This window comes from Spermophilus citellus (genome assembly GCF_964194105.1).
Source record: "Spermophilus citellus genome assembly, chromosome: 15".
Classification (NCBI taxonomy): Eukaryota; Metazoa; Chordata; class Mammalia; order Rodentia; family Sciuridae; genus Spermophilus; species Spermophilus citellus.
In genome coordinates this window covers 59,504,386-59,526,346 of record NC_138195.1, presented here as the reverse complement: position 1 = coordinate 59,526,346, position 21,961 = coordinate 59,504,386, and the positions used below count along the sequence as shown (strand labels likewise).

At 32.6% G+C, this 21,961-nt stretch overlaps 1 protein-coding gene across 1 annotated transcript in view; it reads right to left on the bottom strand.

Moving 5' to 3' along the window:
• The window catches only part of SHLD2 (shieldin complex subunit 2), an 85,807-nt gene that overhangs the window by 13,329 nt on the left and 50,517 nt on the right, over window positions 1–21,961 (bottom strand). Inside the window, 4 exon segments of the mRNA XM_081267357.1 lie at window positions 3,024–3,230; window positions 9,486–9,620; window positions 9,784–9,978; window positions 19,360–19,467. Coding sequence (XP_081123483.1) covers window positions 3,024–3,230; window positions 9,486–9,620; window positions 9,784–9,978; window positions 19,360–19,467 — 645 coding nt within the window.

Below are 21,961 nucleotides of genomic sequence, written 5' to 3'. Positions count from 1 at the left end.
TTTAGGACTTGTAAAACTATAATAATCAAAACAGGTTGGTATTGGTATAAGATAGGCAAATAGATTAATATAACAGAAAAGAAAGTCAAAAAATAGACTACATAGATGTGGACAACAGATATTTTACAAAGGTGCAAAGCCAATTCCCTGAGGAAATAATGATTTTTTTCAACAAATGGTGTTTACATGAATGGATATTTCATACAACAAAGAGAGCTGGAAAGAGAGACAGAGATTCAAGCCATACCTCATACTACATACAAATATGATTAACTCAAAATAAACCACAGATTTAAATAAAAATATAACTCAAAATAAATCATAGATCTAAATAAAAAAAACATAAAACTCTTGAAGAAAACACTAGAAAATCTTTTGACCCTGGGTTAGGCAAATATTTCTAAAACACAAAACCAAAAACCCTATTCATATAAAAATAAATGGTTAATCTGCATTCATTAAATTTTTAAACTTGTACTCTTCAAAAGATCCAGGTGAAAGAATAAAAAGATGGCCAACAAATTGGGAGAATATATTTGCCAAGCATATAACTGATAATGGATTTATACCTAGAATACATAAGGAACTCTCAAATTCAATAATAAAACAATCAACCTGATTTTTAAAAAATGGGCAAAAGATTTCAATTGATATTCCACCAGTAAAAGGCACATGGATAATAACTAAGTACATGAAAAAGATGCTCAATATTATTAGCCAGTAGGAAAATACAAACTAAAACAGTAATGAATTCTTACTACATATTTATTAGAACGACAAAAATTAAACAGAAGGTCCCTATCTAATGTTGACCAGAATGTACAGAAATTGCAACTTTCATATACTGCTGGTGAGAATATAAAATATAAAATGGTACAACCACTGTGGAAAACAGTTTGGCAGTTTCTTAGAATGTTAAATATACCACATAAGTCAGCTATTTTATAGGTATTTCACTCAAAAGAAAAGAAAGACTATGTCCACATAAAGTCATATACATGAAAATTTATAAAAGCTTTATTTGTAATAATCAAGATCTGGAAAGAACCCCAATGTGTATCAACATATGAAAAGATATGAACAGATAAACATAACAATACAGATGCATCTCAAAAGAATTTGCCTCCTTAATGACGACTGATAAAACAATGTATATACTATAATATTCCATTTATTTTTTAAAATAATAGAAAGGTCAAAAGTAGCATGAGTGGGAGGAAGAGACTACAAAAAAGCAAAAGGAACACTATTTTAACTGTGGTAATGGTTTCATGTAAAAATCCACATAATAGGTTAAGATTATTATATGAAAACTACACCCAAAAACTCTGTTAAGGTTTTGTTTTTTAATCTAACACTTGGTTTTTGAACCACACTTGAAAGACACTAACTCTAAAATGAGATACAACTTTCAAATTACTGTAAAAGTACCAAAAAGGAAACATACCATGTCAGCTTAAAAGCTCCAAAAAAATACTTGAGATTCTTAGCAAGTGGTCTCTTTCAGAGTTGTAGTAATTTATTTCATTTTGGATCAGACTCTTTTTATCAAAATAATTACAAAAGTAATCATATTGTTTCACTTAAGCTACATGTAGCATTTTGTAAAATCTAAAATCATATATGAATTCGGAAGATTATTCATGCAAATGAAAAAATGAAGACAAAATTCTGTATCAAAGTTCCTCAGTTATTCTCAATAATTTAACCTATAAAAGCATCAAAAATAGTAATCTTATAAAAATTCTTAGAAATTTTTTGACCAACTTCTTTCTTTTTCATTAAAACACTTGAACTATGGAACAAAATAAACCTATATAAACATTCCATTATCTTCAATCCTTATTTCTTCTCCAAAATGCATTTACTATCAAGAGTCAATGGAAAGCTTTCCATTACTTTCCAAAGTTGATAATCACTGTCATTTATTAATTACTGGAATTTAGCAACCCTAAATATAGCTCAAATGCTATTTGCTATCCTTCAATTAGAAGTTAGCATCATTCATTACCTTTGTAAGTGGGAAGCCAATGCAATCTAGTGAAACCTATTTCCCACTGAAATTACAAATATTTATTATCACTACTGTACTGTACTCTCTCTTCATTCCAAAATCCTTGGCCTTTTGGATTTAAAATGTATTCCTTTCCTTCTGCACTCCAAACAAATCACTTTAATTATATTTAGTTAAAAGGAAATATGAATATGTGTATATAATTCATAATCAAAGGAATTCATCTATGTGGTATGCTTCTGAGGATGAATTTTAGACACACACATATTTGAGTACTAGAAGGGTAGCAGACTGCATTTCATTATAATGAAATACCTGAGGCAAGCTAGTTTTATTTTAAAAATGTTTATTTAGCATACAGTTTTGGAGATTCAAGAGCATGGCACTGGCATTGGTGTGGCTCTGATGAGAACCTCATGATGACTAGCAGGAATGCATATGAGAGATCACACTGCTGAATAGGGAGCCAGCGACTGAGGTCCCATAATCCCTTTTGAGAGCAAACCTCTATTAACTCAAAGATTTCCCAGTGGGTTCCACCTCTTAAAAGTCTATCACTTTCTACAGTGGGAACCAAGTCTCTAATACATGAACCTTCCGGGGACAAAAACATCCAAAACCACAACAGGAAGTATTGAATTTTACAAAGCAATATATAAATTTCAAAGATCCTTTATCAATTTTAAATCTTAACAATCATGTCTAGATGACAGCTGAGTGACTTCATAAGATGTTTATCTCAACAGTGCCTCTGGTGAAGGTCATTTTTCTATTTCTAGTTTATCAAATGATAAGCTGCTGGTAACTATGCATGAAAAATATTTTACAGTGATCCCTAATTAAAAATTAACATCAAAGGAATAGAGACAGAAAGCTAAGAAGTTGTCAATATGGGCTTCAGTTATTTGCAAGGACTTTTACTTTTATATTCAATTATACATTTCTCACAAATGGTAGTTTCTTTGCTTATATTATCTCTAGCAACGTTTTATGTGTATAAAGATCTTACCTGAATACTTATCCTTTAAGTGTGCCGCTAAATCTGACATCTTGACAAAAGTGGGTACACTATTTTGAAATTTTGTTTTAAATGTAACTGCCCTTATATCATCATCAAACAGACATTCACAGGATGACCAAGGCGTTGTATGCAACTCTAGGGTTTCCAGTGTGCAGTTGTGCTGAACCAAAAGATATTTAAATTCCCAAATATAATCTTAAACAAAAACAAATAAAAACAAAAGTTTATCCAAAGGGAAAAAGTCTAGGTTCAGAATCAGATTAAACAGGTTAGCTTAATTGAATCACTTAAATATAACTTTTATGACTTAAGAATTTGGGCATAAAGAGACAAAATATAAATGTTGTTTAAAAGCAATAATATAAGAATGTTAGAGATAATTTTGTTTGGTTTTGTTTTTGGTAATGGGTATTAAACCCAGAGGCCCTTAACCACTGGGGCACATCCTCAGCCCGTTTTAAACTTTTTTTTAATTAGAGAGAGGGTCTCACTAAGTTGCTGAGTCTATCTTTGAACTTGCCATTCTCCTGCCTCAGCCTCCCAAGTCACTGGGATTACAGGAATGCCTAACTTAGAGATAATTCCAGTAAAGAATTTTCTAAAAATTTCTTGATCACCTAAAGTCATAATTTATCACAACAAACTGTTTTATAGAATAGCAAATTCTCATTTTGATAGCTACAGGCAAATATTTTTAGGAGGTATTTTTTAAGGAAATTGAAATGGACACAGGTCTACCATAAGCAATGTTTCACTGATATTTCAATACCTTTGTTATCATATTTAGCTGACTTTTCCAGAATGATAATAACAAAAAAGCATTTAGATATAGTAGCACCTATTTAATTATCTCAGTAATAATGCTAACTTTTAAACACAGTAGCAAAGATCTTCTTGCCAAGTAATCATTATATATTAGTAAATTCAACTTTAAAATGATAATAAAAAAGGAGATTTCTCAACACTAACTTTTCAGATATTAACAGCTGCCTGTTTAGTTTCCCACTTTAGGCCATAAATCTAATTCACTCCTACCCACTTAGCTCCTTAGGTTTATTCATTAGACTGTGTGTGTGTGTGTGTGTGTGTGTGTGTGTGTGTGTGTAAAATTAAATGAGTCAATAAATCTGTACAGACTCATTACACAGAATTAAAGCGTAAATATTACAAGTTACTGCTTAAAACCAATCACTTCTAGCTGATGCTATAGGCTGGGTATGTAGCTCAGTGGTACAGCACTTGCCTAGCATGCTCTAAGCTGCATCCCCAGCAACACAAAACAAAACAAACAAAAAACCAATTGCTACTTTTAAAATAGCCTTCATGTCTTATTAAAAAATACATGCTTTGGGGCTGGGGATATGGCTCAAGTGGTAGCGCACTCGCCTGGCATGCGCAGGGCTCTGGGTTTGATCCTCAGCACCACATAAAAATAAAATAAAGATGCTGTGTCCACAGAAAACTAAAAAATAAATATTTTAAAAAATTAAAAAATAAAAAATACATGCTTTGAAATCACAGATAAGCTAAGTAAATAAATAGCAGCTTCATAATCTTAATACTCTAAAACAAACAGAGTTAATACTTTTGTCGACAGTTGTTTTGGATTTTTAATTTTTTTTGCTTAATATGTCAAATACATACTTTACATGTCATTAAATATTACTCAAATTATTAAATTGTGTAATATGCCATTGCAGACACACCAAAATCTTTAAAATTATTATAACAATCTTCTATTTTGGTACTCTTTGCTTCTTATTTTTCACTATTAAAAACAATACCATGATAGAAACATTTTCAGCTACATCTTTACAGATAGTCCTGCTCAGTTGTAATTAATGTCCTACTCAAGGTGTAATTAATGAGTCAGATACCCCAAATTATTTTATAAGGCATCTACAACTATCCTCATTTCCAACTGTTTATGGGCTATTTTCCCAAATTTTTTCCTATCAATTTCTTGCAAAAAAAAATCAACCATCATTATTATTTTATTTGTCTTTAATTATTTGCAGAGTAATTTTTCATATATTTATTAGCCATTTACATTTCCTCTGTTATGCTTTGCCTATTTATATCCTTTTCAATTTATCTTTAAAGATTTTTCTTATTGAATTATTTTCATTATCTTCTGACACAATGAAAATTTTTCTGGCTTGTCACATCTTTTAATTTTGCATATGGTGGCTTTTATGTTTAATAGGTTTTGTTGCTACATTTTATTTAATTTACCAATCTTTGCATTCCAAGTAAATTCACTTCTATTTTCTTCTACTTCTTGTTTCTTGTTTGAATTTCTAATGCATCTGGGATTATTTTGGCACAGACATGAAACAGAATTTAATTCTATTTTTTCCTCAAATTGTTAAATGTTCCAAATGTCAAATATTCTTTTATTCAAAAGAAAAATGTTTTAGGTTGATTTTTAAATAATAAATTTATTATAAACCATTAAGACAGCAAGAGAAAAGAGAGGTAATAGGTGAAATAAGATTGGCTATTTTTAATAACCTGGCTAATGGACACTTAAGTTCCTTATCTGTACTTCGTATTGTCACTAATCTTGTATATGCTTGAAGCTTTTACAAAAGTTTAAAAAAACAATGCAGATGCACACAAAAATTCAGATAAAATTCAAACTAAAGGTATAAATAAAAAATGAAAATCAAACATAAAACTATTATACAGATTAACCACAGATAGCATTTTGTTATATATATTTTCAGATCTTTAAATGTACATAGATACTTATAGATATACTTTTATTAAAATGGGATCCTCTTATACACCAAGTTTTATAAAGTCCTTTTTAAAAACTAAATAATACATCATGTACATCTTTCTAAGCTGGTAAATATATATATTTTGGATAGTGAATACTGTATGTGTCCACCCAGACAATAAACAACTTCCTTAACAATTTCCTGCCACTAAATTAAGTTTAAGCCCTCCTATGACTATTACATATTATGTAACCCTGTCTTCCTGGTCAGAGCTTATTGAATTAGATTTAGTCTGGGCAACCAGATTCTCTTTGCTGGGAATTTGGAAATGGGACTGGTGTTTCCTCCCCAACCCCGCTTCTCTCTCTCTCTCTCTCCTGTTCTTTTTTTTTTTTTTTTTTTTTTTTTTTGGTACTGGGGATTGAACCCAGAGGTGCTTCACCACTGAATCATAGCACTAGCCCTTTTCATTTTTATTTATTTTGAGACAGGATCTCACTATGATGCGTAGGGCTTCACTAAGTTGCTCAGTGCCTCGCTAAGTTGCTGATGCTGGCTTTGAAACTGTGATGCTCCTGCTTCAGCCTCCTTAGTTGCTAGGATCACAGGCAAGTGCCACCATGCCTGGTAGGATTAGTCCCTTCTTTTTTTTTTTAAGAGTAACTTTTTTTTAAAGTTGTAGATGCACACAATACCTTTTTATTTTATTTTATTTATGTGGTGCCAGGGATGGAACTCAGTGCCTCATGCAAAATCAGAAGCTAGGGAGTAACCATCCTCTGCTTTCTATATTATGGAAAAGCAGAGAAATTCTGAGTTCTATTAAATAATTTCAGATAAAGCAGATACACAGAGAAGCTCCTGGGGACTGCTGTAGGGTTTAGGTTCCTGGTTCTAAGTGCCCCTGGAATCCACCAGCACTCTTGCCATTGGCTACTAAGTGACACCCCACATACTTTAAATTGTTTAGGTTAGCCAGGATGGAATTCTAGTTCTCATACAAGCCATTAGAACCCAAGCTCAGTAATTAGTTTTTTGTTTGTTTAGTCCTGGGAATTAAACCCAGGATTTGGTGCATGCTAACATAAACTCTATCACCTCTACCTATAATTCTTTTTGACACATCCCAAGGATTACAAAATCTTCAAATGTGTACATTTTTATTTTTAGCCTTGTGATTTTTTTCCTTACTATTTAAAAACCAGCAACTTTATTTCCTCCTCAAACTTGACTCTTGACAGTGAGAAATTTGAATGGCTGACTGACTTGTATTTTAATCTTCATTGATAGAGAATTTATTCTACTAGAGTAAGCAGTGCAATGTGATGGAGATACCCAGTGGGTGAACAAGCTAGTCAATGTTCTTGTATTCATAGAATTTCTACTGTAGTAAGAAAATTAATCAATAAGGAAGACAATAAGCTAGAATGGAATACAAAGGGTGATTTGCCAGAGAGTAATTATGTACATTCCTGTGTGAGGCCTCTCCGAGGATATAAAATTGGAGCACAGATATGAAGGAGCCATGCATGTGGCACAGTTGGAAGAAAAGCACTCTAGGGAGAAGCATCTAGTTGTGTACCTGAAAACAAATCTAAGATACATTTAAGACCCTGAAACAGGAGATGGTTGGCACCCTTAAGTAACAGAAAGGAACTGTGTGCCAGTTAAGTTAGCAAAATCTGAAGGAGAGTTGTATGAGATAAACTGTGATATATTTCTATATTTGAATCATGAACTAAGGAGGTAAATGGATTTCAAACCTCCATGCAGACATAACTGTAACTTGGTATAACATAAAGGGTTTTTTGTTGTTGTTGTTGTTTTGTTTTTTTGGTGATGCTGGGGATTGAACCTAAGTCCCTGTGCATGTGCTAGACAATTACTCTACCAGTGAGCCACATCCCTAGCCCTAGTCTTTTTTTGAACATATAGTCTTACGTGTTGGGATTATCTGCATATGCTCTGTGCTTAGTTATTTCATGGGAGTACCTCATGATTTGTTATATATTTGAAATATTAAGACTTCTATTAAATAATTTCAGAAAAATATTGCATGGAAAAAACATATCTGAATAGATATTTTATTTTCCTCTTAAGAAGTATACTTTATGTCTCTAGTTTACCCTCATTAGGACCTTAACCAATGCTTGCTACAGATGAAGCATGTTCAATCTCTACTAGCAATGCATATTGCAAAGGATTGTAAATTTTCTTATTATTTTTTCTAAAAATATCAACTCTGTAATCTTCTATAATGACTATATAATTTTTTATTATATCATCTAAATGTCAGTTTGTTATCCTTAGGACCAAGTAAAACCAGTGCCTCATACAGAGGTAAATACTGAGAAGGTCTCAAGAAATATTAAATAAATAAATAGAATGTTAACAATTTCTGAAAGCAGAACCACTTACTTAAATGTCCTTCAAAACTGGTATTTTCTATTACAAAAGAAATGTCTTGAGGTATTAAAATGGATGTTAAAACTTCAAAACAATGGTATAAACAATCATAAGCTGAATTAACAAATGAATAAAGAACAAATACAGCTTAACTCTTCAATTCATATTTTCAATATTAACCTAAATACCATAGATAATCTAGAAACAACTTTAATTTCTCTTCCATTACTAAATAACTATTAACATTAAATGGCTACACACAATGAGCTGCTTTGCTACAGCTCCAATATAACCCTGACCTACATTTTTGTTTAGCATGCACTAGACTCATGTTCCAAGCTGTGACATGGTGGTCAATGATCACACTCAGTATACTAATACATGTTTGTCAGATTTCTCAACAGAACAAACATCTGTCACTGTTTGATCCTAGCATAAAAGTCAAAAGTCAGACTTATCTCAAATCCTAGTTATAGGCTATTAATGATTAAAAGACACAATGTGACAGATCCTATCTTCAAGTTTGGAAAGAGACATTAACTCCTTCGGGTAAAAACTAATGGTTTGTATGCTTAATCAATCTCTATTAAATTTGCAGGGCAAAACAATTCATAAACCATTATTAAACTATCTCAACTAAAGGATCTCACAATAGCAAAAGAATTGCTACAACTAATAGATCTCCCAATAGCAAAAAGAAGTTATACTATTTTATTAATACATCAATACCATTTAGTGCAATGCACCATAAATTATCAATTTATGCTTTAGAAAAGTGTAACATCAAGTCATCTTTTTAAAATGATCATTCTATTATGACTCCAGTTTTAAAAGAACTGGAATAAAAACCTGAAATATGGTAATTTATTGAACAATAACTGTGACTTGAAAGAGTTAATATAACTGCCCTAACATCTGCCTTCTAACCAAAGAGAAGTTTATTCATCAGAGCACTTTGGCAGAAAAAAAAAATTGCAGAAGCTTCTTCAGAATTAAATTTTTCGAGACCATTATCTGAAGGGGATAAGATCTTCACTAAGAAAGGTAAAGTAGTATACCTGGAGATAAATATAAGCCTTTATTTTGCCAGCATTAATTATAGATATTAACTATTTATATAGATAATTAGATAATTATAGATAATAATTACTTAATTGATAAGAGGTACAAAATTATAAGAAATTTTCAGAATATTATTCAATCATCATTTATATTTCAAATGTTAACTAATGTCTACAGATTCTCTTCATCTTAGGCTCATAAGCATTAATCATTTACCAAAATATAAATAGGTTAAATGCTTTTTTGGTGTATTTACCTTTTTTCCTTTGAAGTTGAGGGTACCAGGCTGCTCCAAGACCCCATAATACAAGCACATAGTGTTGACCTTGGGCCTGTTCCACTGTTAACATAACTTTCCTTTGCTTCTGTCCTCTGTAAGTGTATAATGACTCTGGAAAAGGAAAAGAAGAAAATGTGGATTGGGCTTAGTTTTAGCACAGGTGACATTATTATATCTCATGACAAATAAATAGTGATAACTAGGTGATAAACTAAGATGGTCTTGTATCTTAATCTTTTTATAATCTAAAATCAAAGAGGCACTCCATGTTTACCTGTCAGTATAGTGATATCCACAACTCTTAGTACTGCATGGACTAATCTATCAGGTTGTAGTTGCTCCAATTCTACAAACTCTATACTGTTCACTTTCTGAGGCTGCCTCTGTGGAAGATCTTCAAGATAGAAATGTTTTGAAGACACATATGCCAGTAAATCCTGAAGTGCAACATCACTAACTATATTGGAATCTAAGGAAGGAAAAAAACGTACAAATAATGGACAAAGAATGGCAACATCATGTTTTCTTGATAATACATAATATTTCCTTAGAACTAAATTTTATGTTATAAAGTGTGATTAAGACATAAAACCTGACTTCATTTGTACATAAACATATTCTTAAATCAGCTTAAATGCAAAAACAACAGTTGATATTTTTCAGCAATGGAAACGGAATTATTTACCATATAAAAAAAAATCTGCTCTTTTCCCCTTCTTCTCTATTTGGTTAAAAATACCATTTTTCTATTAATTAGCCAAGCTTAAAACTCCCATCATTTTTTGACTCCTACACCAGTGTGATAATATTCATTGGTTTCCCAATCCCTTGAGCATGACTTGTCTTTCCCATCTATCCTGACCACTGCCATTCCTCTCCAAGCCCCTTAGCACTTCCCATTGGAAATAATCTACAAGACACCTAACTGGCTCTCTCCCTGAACATGCCCTTCCTTTTCCCATGTTTATGCAGCTGATGATGAGCAGCTGTAATGCTCTCACTTTTATTAGACTTCAATGCTTTCATGCTCTTTCACCATCTAAATACCACATATTTTAACAACCACGTCAGGCTCACAGGGACTTTTCCTCCTCTGAATTTAAGATTTTTTTCTCTCTAACTCTCATTTGGCATTTAAACATGTGCCACATTGCAATAATGCTCAATTGTAAGACTGGTTATTTAATTCTTCAGTCATATTTAAATTACTATCTTGTCTCAATTTTTTTCTCATTTTTGAGGCATACTTTATATACAGTAAAACATATGATTTTGAAATATACAGATTGATAAATTTTTTAAATTTTAACTTGTTCTATATGCTAACAGAATGCATTATAATTCATATAACACATATAAAGCACAATTTTTCATATCTCTGGTTGTACATAAAGTCACACCATTCATGACTCATTCCACCGTCTTTCCTACCCCCAGACCCCTCCCTTCCCCTCCCTCCCCTTTATCCCACCTAGATTGGGATTCACAGATTGATGAATTTTGATGTCTAAATTTTAATTTCCCTGAAGGAAAATGCTTGCTTAATTACTGACAAACCATAAGATGTTGGCAAAAAAGTACTTGTTATTTTTTAGAAAGCACAATTTATAAGCTGATTTATGATTCCTCTTTTCTTCTATTAATTTGCTCATCCTTGTATTCTCCATCAGCTAGATTAAACCGTCATTATTCACTCACTCTTCAGTAGATTATCTACTAAGGGCCAAGCACTATATCAGGTACTAAAAATACAAAAACAAACCATGTCACAATCTCAACACTGAAGGAGTCATTGACCTAGACATGGACAACAACAAACACTGGCCACAGGGTGTAAGACATGTAGGTAAGCATTCCTAAGAGCACAGAGAAAAAGAACTCCCTGGGAAAGCTGGGAGAGGCTTTAATGAGGGGATACTTGAGCAGGGTTTTAGGAAAATGTCTAAGAGTTTTTAGGTCAAGAGTTGCTTTACATTTCAAGATAAATAGAAAGAGTTATAAATCTATAGATGCTTTTGATAGTCTGATGAAGCATTAGAAGTCCTATCTAAATAATATTTATTATAATAGTCTTCCTGCATAACAATATACAGCAGATTATCTACTACTGTAATTTTAAAGTAATGATGGTATACATGATATTCAAGTTATCTTCAATAATTGTACTGTAAGTGGGCTGGGGTTGTGACTCAGTGGCAGAGCACTTGCCTCACACATGTGAGGCACTGGGTTCAATCCTCAGCACTACATAAAAATAAATAAACAAAATAAAGTTTAAAAAGAACCCAGATATTTTTAAAAAATTATACTGTAACATGATAATATATGTGATTTAATACTGCTAATATCAATGCATATTATTGTCTTATTTGCAATGGAATGACATGTTAAATTTAAGAGGAGAGTAAAGAAAAGATTTCTAGCCAGCTGAGTCGATGGATTAGAATAAATGTTTAAAAGGTTTTAGAATATGATAAAAAGAAACATACTCTAACTAGGATTACTCAATTCCCAAATGAATTCTATAAAATAATGCTGATCTCACTTACAAAGATAATATATGTAAGAAAAAGGACAGCATGAAAAATGAATGAGGGGAACAATAGCAAGAAGTCAATTAGATTACAACACCACCCAACTTCAAACATCTCCTTCCATAGCTCCAATTTATTAACCAGACTGAATTCTTCCACAGTATTTCCAGCACATCTGGACTCAGAAGAGCTGGGTTAAAATTCTGACTTTGTCAATAATGAGCTCTTGTAATTCTTTGGGCCTTTAGGGAAGAAAAGTACATATACTTTTGGGGGCTCTGTGTTTTGCATGTAACAGTATATCCTGGAAATGACTCATATCTTTTTCATTCTTTTTTACAGCTGCATAGCATTCCACTGTGTTACTACATTACATAATCATCTTCCTATGTATAAGCATTTAGATTTTTAACAATATTTTGCAATTATAAACTACTGCAATTAATAAACTTGTGGATATGTAATTTTCATATTATTGGAAGTATATCTCCAGGGAAGATTCCTAGAAGTAGGACTGCTCCTTTGAAAGCAAAGTGCATAGGTAATTTCATTAGGCACTGCCAAATATTCTCCAGAAAGGTTTAACAATTTTTGATCCCACCACCAATGTGTGAGAATATCTGTATACCTACAGCCTCATCAAAAAAATATGTTGCCATATTTTTAATTTTACTAATAAGTGAGAAATTATATCTCCCTAAAGTTTTAATTTGAATGTCTTTAATTAAAACTGAGTGAATTATGTTTGAGGGCCATTTCTAAATTATTTTTTGAAAAATGCCATTCATTTCTTTTCTCTGTTTTCTCATTTCCCCTCAGTTCCTTTGTCACTCAATTTTTTAAAGTTCTTTATATATTGAGATATTAGCCTTTTGTTTAGAGTAATGTTGCAAATATTTTCTTCAAGTTTGCCAGTTGTGTTTTGGCTTTCTTTGCAATGCTTTTGGTCATGAAAAGGTTTATTTCTCTGTAGTCTAATTCATCAGACTTGCCTTACTGCGTCTGGATTTTGAGTAATATTAAGAAAGTCTTTCCCTATACCAAGATTAAGAGATTCAACCATGTTTCCTTCTAGTAGATGGTTTTATTTTTTACATTTAGCTTCTCAATCTGTTTGGTATTTGTTATTCTGTTTGTTATGACATGTGCCTAATTTTATTTTTTGCCAAATGGTTACCCAGTTGCCTCAACACTATTTATTAAAAAGTTACCCTTTATGTCAATGATTTCAGATATGACCTCTGACATACTAAATTGCTTCATGGATATGGGTCTAATTCTGATCTTCCTATTCTTTTCTACTAGTCTACTTTATTCACATACCAGTAACTCACTGTTTTAATCATAGAGGCTTTAATATTTCAATGTTGGTAATACTGTCTCCCCTCACAGTTTTCATTTTTCAGTGTTTTCCCAGCTACATTTGCATATTTGTTTTTCCATATGAATTTTATTATCAATTTTTATATGCCATAATAGTAGTTGTTGATATTGGAACCTCATTGAATTTATACATTAACTTAGGGAGAAATGACATAACGATGTTGAATCATCCTACCCAAGAAAAGGAAGATCTTTCCATTTACCCATGTATTCATTTCTTTTTGGAGTGTCTAAAATTCTTCCTCATATAGGTTTGGTACATTACTTGTTAAATTTATTCTGAAATATCTTCTTGATTACTATTGTAAATGAGTTTTTCCCTATCATTCTGCCAATAGTGTTTTAAACACACTGATCTTTTCAACATTAATTTGTGTCCTGCTGTATCATTGAATTCTTTTACTGTTTGAATTAATTTTTCTTTTATTCCCTAGAGTTTTCTAGTTAGGTTATCAATGCATTATTCTTCTCCCATTCATATGCCTCATCTTGTCTAACTGCTCTGAATAATAACTTTAGTATAAAATGCACAGTTGCACAGATAGTGAATACTTTATCTAGTTCCTAATGCTAGCAAAAATTCCTCTAGTATTTATTTATCTGTTTGTTTGTTTACTGGTACTGAAGATTGAATGTGGGGGCACTTTACCACCGAGTAATATATCCCCAATTATTTAAATAAGTTGCCAGTGCAACTTATTTAAATAAATTGCTAAGGAGCTTACTATATTGTTGAGGCTGGACTCGAGCTTGCACTTGCACTCCTACTGCCTCAGCCTCCCAAATCTGGGGATTACAGGCATGTGCCACCACATCCAGCCCTCCAGCATTTTTTCTTTAAATAAGACACTGGAATTTGAAACAGTATATCTAATTTATTAATATGGTATTGTATTAAAATGTTACATTGATACTTATTGATACTGAAGGAGAAAGTATCCTTTAATACCTGTTTCCTGGAGTGTTTTCTTAAAAGGGTATTGAATTTTGTTAAAGCCTTCTTCAAGGCCAGGCATGGTGGCCCCCACTTGTAATCCCAGCATCTTGGGAGGCTGAGGCAGGAGGATCTCAAGTTTAAAGCTAGACCTTTTTAAAATATTTTTTTAGTTGTAGATGGATACAATAATGAATACAATACCTTTATTTTATTTGTTTATTTTTATGTGGTGCTAGGGATCAAACCCAGTGCCTCACACATGCTAGGCAAGTGCTTTACCACTGAGCCACAACCCCAGCCCGAAAGAGCACGTTATTTTTAATTTTTTGTGGTGCTAGGGATTGAACTCAGGGCCTTGTGTATGCAAGGCAAGTACTCTACCAACTGAGCTAGAGTCCCAGCCCTCTCTTTTCTTAATCACATAAGCTAGTTAGTTTATCTGCTATTTTTAAAGTAGAATTCTAATTTATTAATTACATTTATTGTTTATCAATTCTCATTCTCATAAATTCCTGCTTTTATCCTCACCATTTTATTTCCTATGGTTTCTTTGAATGACTTGGTTGTTCTTTGGCAAGTTTTCTGAGCTTAGGATTTAACTATTTTTATTCTTTCATTTTTACTTAAAAGTGTTTACCTAACAAATTTTTCTCTTATATCTGCTTTAAATGTATTTCATAGATTCTAATATATCATGTTTTCATTGTTATTTTTTAAATGTTGTATCAGTTTGTATTACCCTTTCATCCAGAATTTGTTTAAAAAGTTTTAAAACTTGCAAATAAACAATCTTGTTTTATTAATAAGCTCTAGTTTTATAGCACTTGGATAGGCATTTTTGTTATACTCCTTTTAACACTTTTGTTATACTTTATGGAAGTCACTAATATTTTCTTTGTGAGCTAAAGTATAGAATCAATTTTTCTGAATGTATTGGGGATACAAAAGAATATGTATTACTAGTGTAGAGTTTGATTTATATCTAAATGATCTAATCTTTGTACTATGTTGTTTAGATTTTTTATCTCCTTAATTATAGTTTATACATTAGATCTGTCTTATAATGCCAAGGAAATACAAACTAATCCTATGATGAGATATTACTGCACATCTACCAGAATAGCTAAAATAAAAAATAGGATAACACCAAATACTGACTAGGATGTAGAGAAACTGGAAGATATATTACTGGCAAAAATTTTATTTTTATTTTTAAATTTTTATTTGCTTATGTAATTCATTTTTGAGATGGGATTTTATTACACTGCAGAGGCTAGCCTCCAACTAGCAATTTTCCTGCCTTGATTTCCTGAAGCTGGGCCTATAGGTACATGCCATCACACCTGGCTTATTTATTCATTTACTTATTTATTTTTGCAATACTTAAGTTGAACGCAGGGCCTTGCACATGTTAGACAAGTGCTCTACCACTGAGCTACATCCTCTGGCCATGATAAGAATTTTAAATGGAACATTCACAGTGGAAGAGTTTGGTAGTTTCTTATAAAACTAAATATATACTTGCAATACAACCCAGCAACTACACCCTTTGACATTTATGCCAGAGATGTAAAATTTATATTCACAGGAAAAACCTGTACTCAGATTTCATATTTGCTTATTCTTAATATCCCACATTGGGAAACAACTCAAATGTTCTTCAGCAGAGTAAGCAAATGCTGGTAGATCCACATAATGGAAAACTATTCAACACTAAAAAAGAAGTAATTAGGGGCTGGGGTTTTAGCTCAGTGCTGAAGCACTTACCTAGCATGTATGAGGCACATGAAAAATAAATAAATAAAGGTATTGTGCCCATCTACAACCGAAAATGTTTTTTTAAAAAAGAAGTAACTAGAGATATATGCAACAACATGGTACAGATCTCAGGGCATTATATTTAGTGAGAAATGCCAGTCTCAAAAGATTACATGCAACATGATTCCATGTATACAACATTCTAAAAATGACAAAACCACTGAGATGGAAGACAAATTGGTGAGAATGGAGTTAAAAGGGGGAGGGTTATTTTTCCATAGGAATAGAATGTAGAAATCGACAGTGAGGAATTGGAATAGTGGTCCACTTTATGCTTTGAATATGGCCCTTGTTGTTCTGCCAGTGCAACTTATTTTTAGCATGAACATGTTTCTTTCTCTTCTTCTCTCCCTGCTCCTCCCTAATCTCTTTCCCTCCTTAATCTCAATAGAAACAGGATTACAGTTCTTCTCCATTTTAGGCAGATTTATCTATCCTTGAGTACACACCTACCATAGGAAGGAAATAATCCAAACTTTGGGGATGGTACCAGAAGATCTCAGAAATGCCTGTCTTCCAAATTACCAAATGAATTACAATTCCAACAGAGAACATGTGGAATGTAGCCTTTGATTCACCTCTTTAAAAGCCTTGTTCCTGCTAATGGGCAAAAATCACAGCCTCTGGAACAGGAGACCCGGTGTTTCTCCCTTGCTAGCAAAGCAGTAAACCTTTTCTCCTTTTACTAAAAAAAAAAAAAAAAAAAAAAAAAAAAAAAAAAAAAAAAAAAGAGGGGGGTGGTTGCAACTATAAAAGATGGCATGAGGGAGTTCCTTTGTGGTGATAAATCAATTTGGTAACTTGGATTATGGTGGTTTTAACACAAATTTATACATAGACTCAAACTGCAAAGAACTACACTCACACACACAAGTGTATGCCAAAACTAATAAGGTCTGTAGTCTAGTTCAACAGTACTACACTGTTGATTTCCTGGTGTTCATATTATACTAAAGTTATATGTCACCATTGGGAGAAGTTGGGTGAAGCATTCATGGGATTTTTATTATTTCTGCAGTCCCCTATGAGTCCATAATTTCACAAATAATATTTTAAGATTAAAAGTTTTTAAATGAAATAAATGAATATCTATATGCCAATAATTTAAATTTGTATCCTAATTTTAAACCTCTGAGTCTTGGACTTTGTATTCAGTTCCTATGTGATACTTCTACTTGGATGCTCCAAAGATATCTCCATTTTAAATGCCTGAATTAGAACCTTCCATTGTACTCATATACCTGTATTTCATTCTTTGCCAATACAAGCCACCAAGTGACTTAAACCAAAAGTCTCTTATTAGTAGATTGCTTTTCTTCCCTCATCCCCAAATCCACACCATCTGGTTAACTCTGTTTACAAATTTATCTCCAATCTATCAATTTCTCTTTATCTCCACTCTAAGTATTGTGTAATTCCCTAACCCTCTGAAATTCCACTCCATGAGCAACACTTCCCAACTACAACCATGATATTCTTCTATATCTTAGTCCTTTATCAGTTTTCTCCACAACATTCTATTATTTGCAAATACTTTATATATATATAAATTCTCTTTTGTTTATTTTAGTATACCTTCCACAGAAGAATGTAAGCTACCTGAGGGCAGGCACTGCTGTATCTTTCATGTACTGTTAAGCATAGTGCTTGAAACAGTATCAATACATAATACATACATATTGCATAAAGAACTGATTTAGTTATTTTATGAAAATGTGTCAGTATTAATTTTTTGCTGAAGAACTCCCAAGAATACAGTGAAACCTTACCTTTTCTCAACACAGTGGTATCAGTATTCTGATTGCTGAATTAATTGCTGGAATTCTACGCTCTACCCTCCATAACTTCCTATTATTCTAGTTAAACTCTGGTGTAATCAGATTTTCCTAGCTATTTTTCTATTACACTATTACAGTATTCTATCTACTACATTTTGCTAACTTACTATTTCTCCCATTGATTTTACTATACTGTTATTATATGCAGTTTTGATACCTTGTATTTTTTTCTTTCAATCTTCACAAAAACCCTATTAGGTATGTGTATATTATTTCTACTTCACAACTGAGGAGACAGGGATAGCGGGATTAAATATCTTGGATAAAGAAAAGACTTTGGAAGTACTAGGGTCAGGATTCAAATCCTGGCCTCTTAGATTCCAAATATTGTTTCCCTACTTTCTTTTCTTATTTCCTGGAGAAAAAGATAGCTGCAATTTTCTTTATTCAACAACTTATTTTAAAGAGGAGAAAACAATTATCAGAGAAGGAAAATAGTTTTTCCTAGCAATGGTAGATTGAAAATAAGGATTCTAGCCACAGCTGACTGACTCAAGCATTCTTAATCAAACACTCAGAAATTGCATAGAAGAACTTCAGAAGTCTATGGAGTGGCTTAAGATTTATAAACAATTTTTTGGTCTACTTATGTAAGTCCATTTTTCTACAGAAAGGGCCCACAGCTTCTCAAAGAGGTCTATGACTTCCTAGATGATGAAAAACTACCACCATAGTAAGAATAAGAAGGTAAGGGCTGTGGTTGTGGCTCAGTGGTAGAGAACTTGCCTAATATGTGTGAGGCACTGGGTTCGATCCTCAGCACTGCATAAAAATAAATCAATAAAATAAAGGTATTGTGTCTATCTACAACTAAAAATATATTTAAAAAAAAGAAAAGAAGGTGAAACATGAACCACAATGATTTTTAAAATAATTTTGATTTAAAATTTCAAGTTCATTTTTTAAATTCCATTTTTATTCTTACTAACAAAAATAACTGTTTAGAAAACAACCATTTTAACTCTAATCTTTCCTAGTATGTTTATACAGAAATGTTCCTCAAGTTGAAAATATTGTAAGTTGAAAATGTATTAACAGTTAACCTACTACATATTCCAGCTGATCAATACAACACACACTACAGTCTCAGTTGTTTCCCCTCCTGATCAGATAGGGTAGATTGGGAGCTGCAGCTCATTGGCACTGCCAGGCTTCTCAAGAGAGTATCATAGTGCACATCACTAGCCAGGGAAAAGATCAAAATTCAAAATCCAAAGTATACGTGTATTACTTTTGTACCATCATAAAGTTTTAAAAAAATTGTAAGGTGAAGCATCATAAGTTGGGGACTGTTTGCACTTGAAATACTAAGAAATTACTATGTTTAAAATACGTCTTACATTCTTCTGGCTGTACAGATGAATAATTCCCAAGATTTAATAACTGACTTGTGAATGTTGATTGGAGTATTATCTCACCAATCCATTGATCCTCATGAATAACAACATCTGAAAAGGGGAAAAAAATCTGATTGTGCCATAAATTCCTTCACATTCTGGTTAATTTACTAATCATAGCAAAATATCATGCAAAACTCCTACACGCCAGGCAACTAAAGTTCAGATACATTAAATGACTTGCCTAATGGCAGAAAATGATAAAATGACAAATCCAAAATCTTGCAGGTATGCCTTTACATAAGTAAAAGAACCACTTGCCTCTATATATTCAAATTATGTCAATATAGAAACTCACTGCTCTGCAGAGAAATATTTAATGGTTTTCATTTAAATAAGGCAAATGTTGTAATGTATATTTCTTATAAATTGAAAAATAAATATTTTAGGATCTGGAAGCAAAGCAGTTGTTCCAAAGCAGTAGTATCTAGAAGTATAATAATGTTCAGTGTACACTGGTCCCTTCTGCTTTGTATATATTTGAATATAAGGCAGATTTTAAAGAACTTAGTTATTTTTCCCTGAATAGCTTGGTAATTATCTTCTATAATATAAAAAGTGAAATACTTCAGAGGTAGAGAACATTTTTCATTGAGAAAAAAGGGGCTATCTGATCTAGGATAGAGAGAGAAGAATCAATTAGTGGAAGTAAACATATCAACAGACAGAAATAGTTCTAGACAAATCAAAAACTATAATAATAAGTTCTGAACAGAGGAAGGAAGGAAGGAAGGAAGGAAGGAAGGAAGGAAGGAAGGAAGGAAGGAAGGAAGGAAGGAAGGAAGGAAGGGAAGGAGGGAGGGAGGGAGGGAGGGAGGGAGAGGGATAACTACCAGGTAGGATATAATCCATGGACAAAGTGTTAGAAGCATAAAATATTAACAATAGCAAAAGAATTTGGTAAATAAGAAAAAACAAGGAGGCATAAATTCAAAGTGATTACTTCCAAATTTATATTCTAAACCCTGTCCTTAGTTTCAGGTTCTTTAATCTACAACTGCCTAATGGATATTCCCAGATAGATTTAGCAACTGGATTTTGCTTGCTCCCCACACTCAGCATTGTCCAAATCTGCTTTCCTTCCATATTACCCATTTCAGGTAAACCAAAACCTGAGGTTATCCTGCATCTTCCTTCACACCCTTGTCCCCAAACCCCCACCAGCTGACTCTGCCTAGTGGACCTGCTACTGCCTTTACCCTCCTGCTGCTTTACATCATACATTCCTCTCTTAATAGTTCCCAGTACTCCTTTCAATCCATGCCCCACAATGCTGACAAGTGATTTATTAAGAACATTAATGGGATCAAGTGACTTGCTTAAGGAACACTCAGAGAATCCCCAATACTTAACCAGGAGGAGTTAGCAAAGCTTTCAAGACTTTTCATTGCACTGCACATGTAGCTTAGTAGTAGAGTATTTGTCTAGCATATATGAGGCTCTGAGTTCAATCCCCACCACTGCAAAACAACAAGAACAACAAAAAAAGACTTTTCATGTTTTGACACTCAGATTGCCGACTCTTCAGAAAAAAGTAGCAAATGAGAAATTCCATAAGAAATTTCTCTGGGAATTTTCCTCCTGGAAAACTTCTGAAAACTAAGGTTGTAAAACCTATGTTAGATTAGTGGTGATAGTGGGACATGGGGAGTGGTAGCCCAGCCTTTGCCTCCTGGTTTCCATTTTGCCCATTCAATGCTATGTCCTAGTTCCTAACTCCTCTTCTTCAGTCTGTTCCTTAAAAACTGTGATTTCCCCAGATTAAGCCTAGCTCCTTTTCTTTAACTCTAGTCAACAGTCTCCCACAGACAAGCCATATTTATAGCATCTCTTAGTTCTACTGCAATCAAAAACATCTACTGTATACTAAAAGGAACACGTTCTGGGACATCTCTGTTATGTAAAATGTTTCAGTTTGGGGATGTATATCAATAGACAGTATGAGCTATCCAAGACAAAGATATAATAATATACAATTGGATGCTATTGACTAAAATGGGTGCATTCATAAATGTCCATGCAAATATAATCCACTGTTTAATTAGGGCTATGGAAAAAGACTGATTCTTTTCTAAGTTTCTATCTTTTCCACCCAAAATAAAACTTATTCAGAAAACAGTAAACTAGGTATATTTTTCCTAAGAATGTAGAATAAAAAACTGATATTTTTAAAAGGTCTTCAGATATAACCTAAATGTCCTATAATAGAAAAATAGTTAAGTAAAATCTAATAAAGTCACTTGATAGAATGTAACCTAGTTGTTAACAATTGTATAAAACATTAGGGGGAGAAATACAGAAATAGTAAGGTCAACTTTCCATCTACTAGGAAAAGGCCTCTGGGAAATTTCACAAAGTGAATGACTATGGCAAATGACTATGTAAAATGACTATCGTCCAGACTCTAGCCCTCTCTTCAGAGACTCAGAAAGCTAACTTCATCTAAATTCCAAAAGTGGATATCAGCTCTGTAACATAAGCACATATTAAACAGGTTAATGAGTCAAGAAAATCAGAATACAACTTTTTTTCATTTACAATGAAG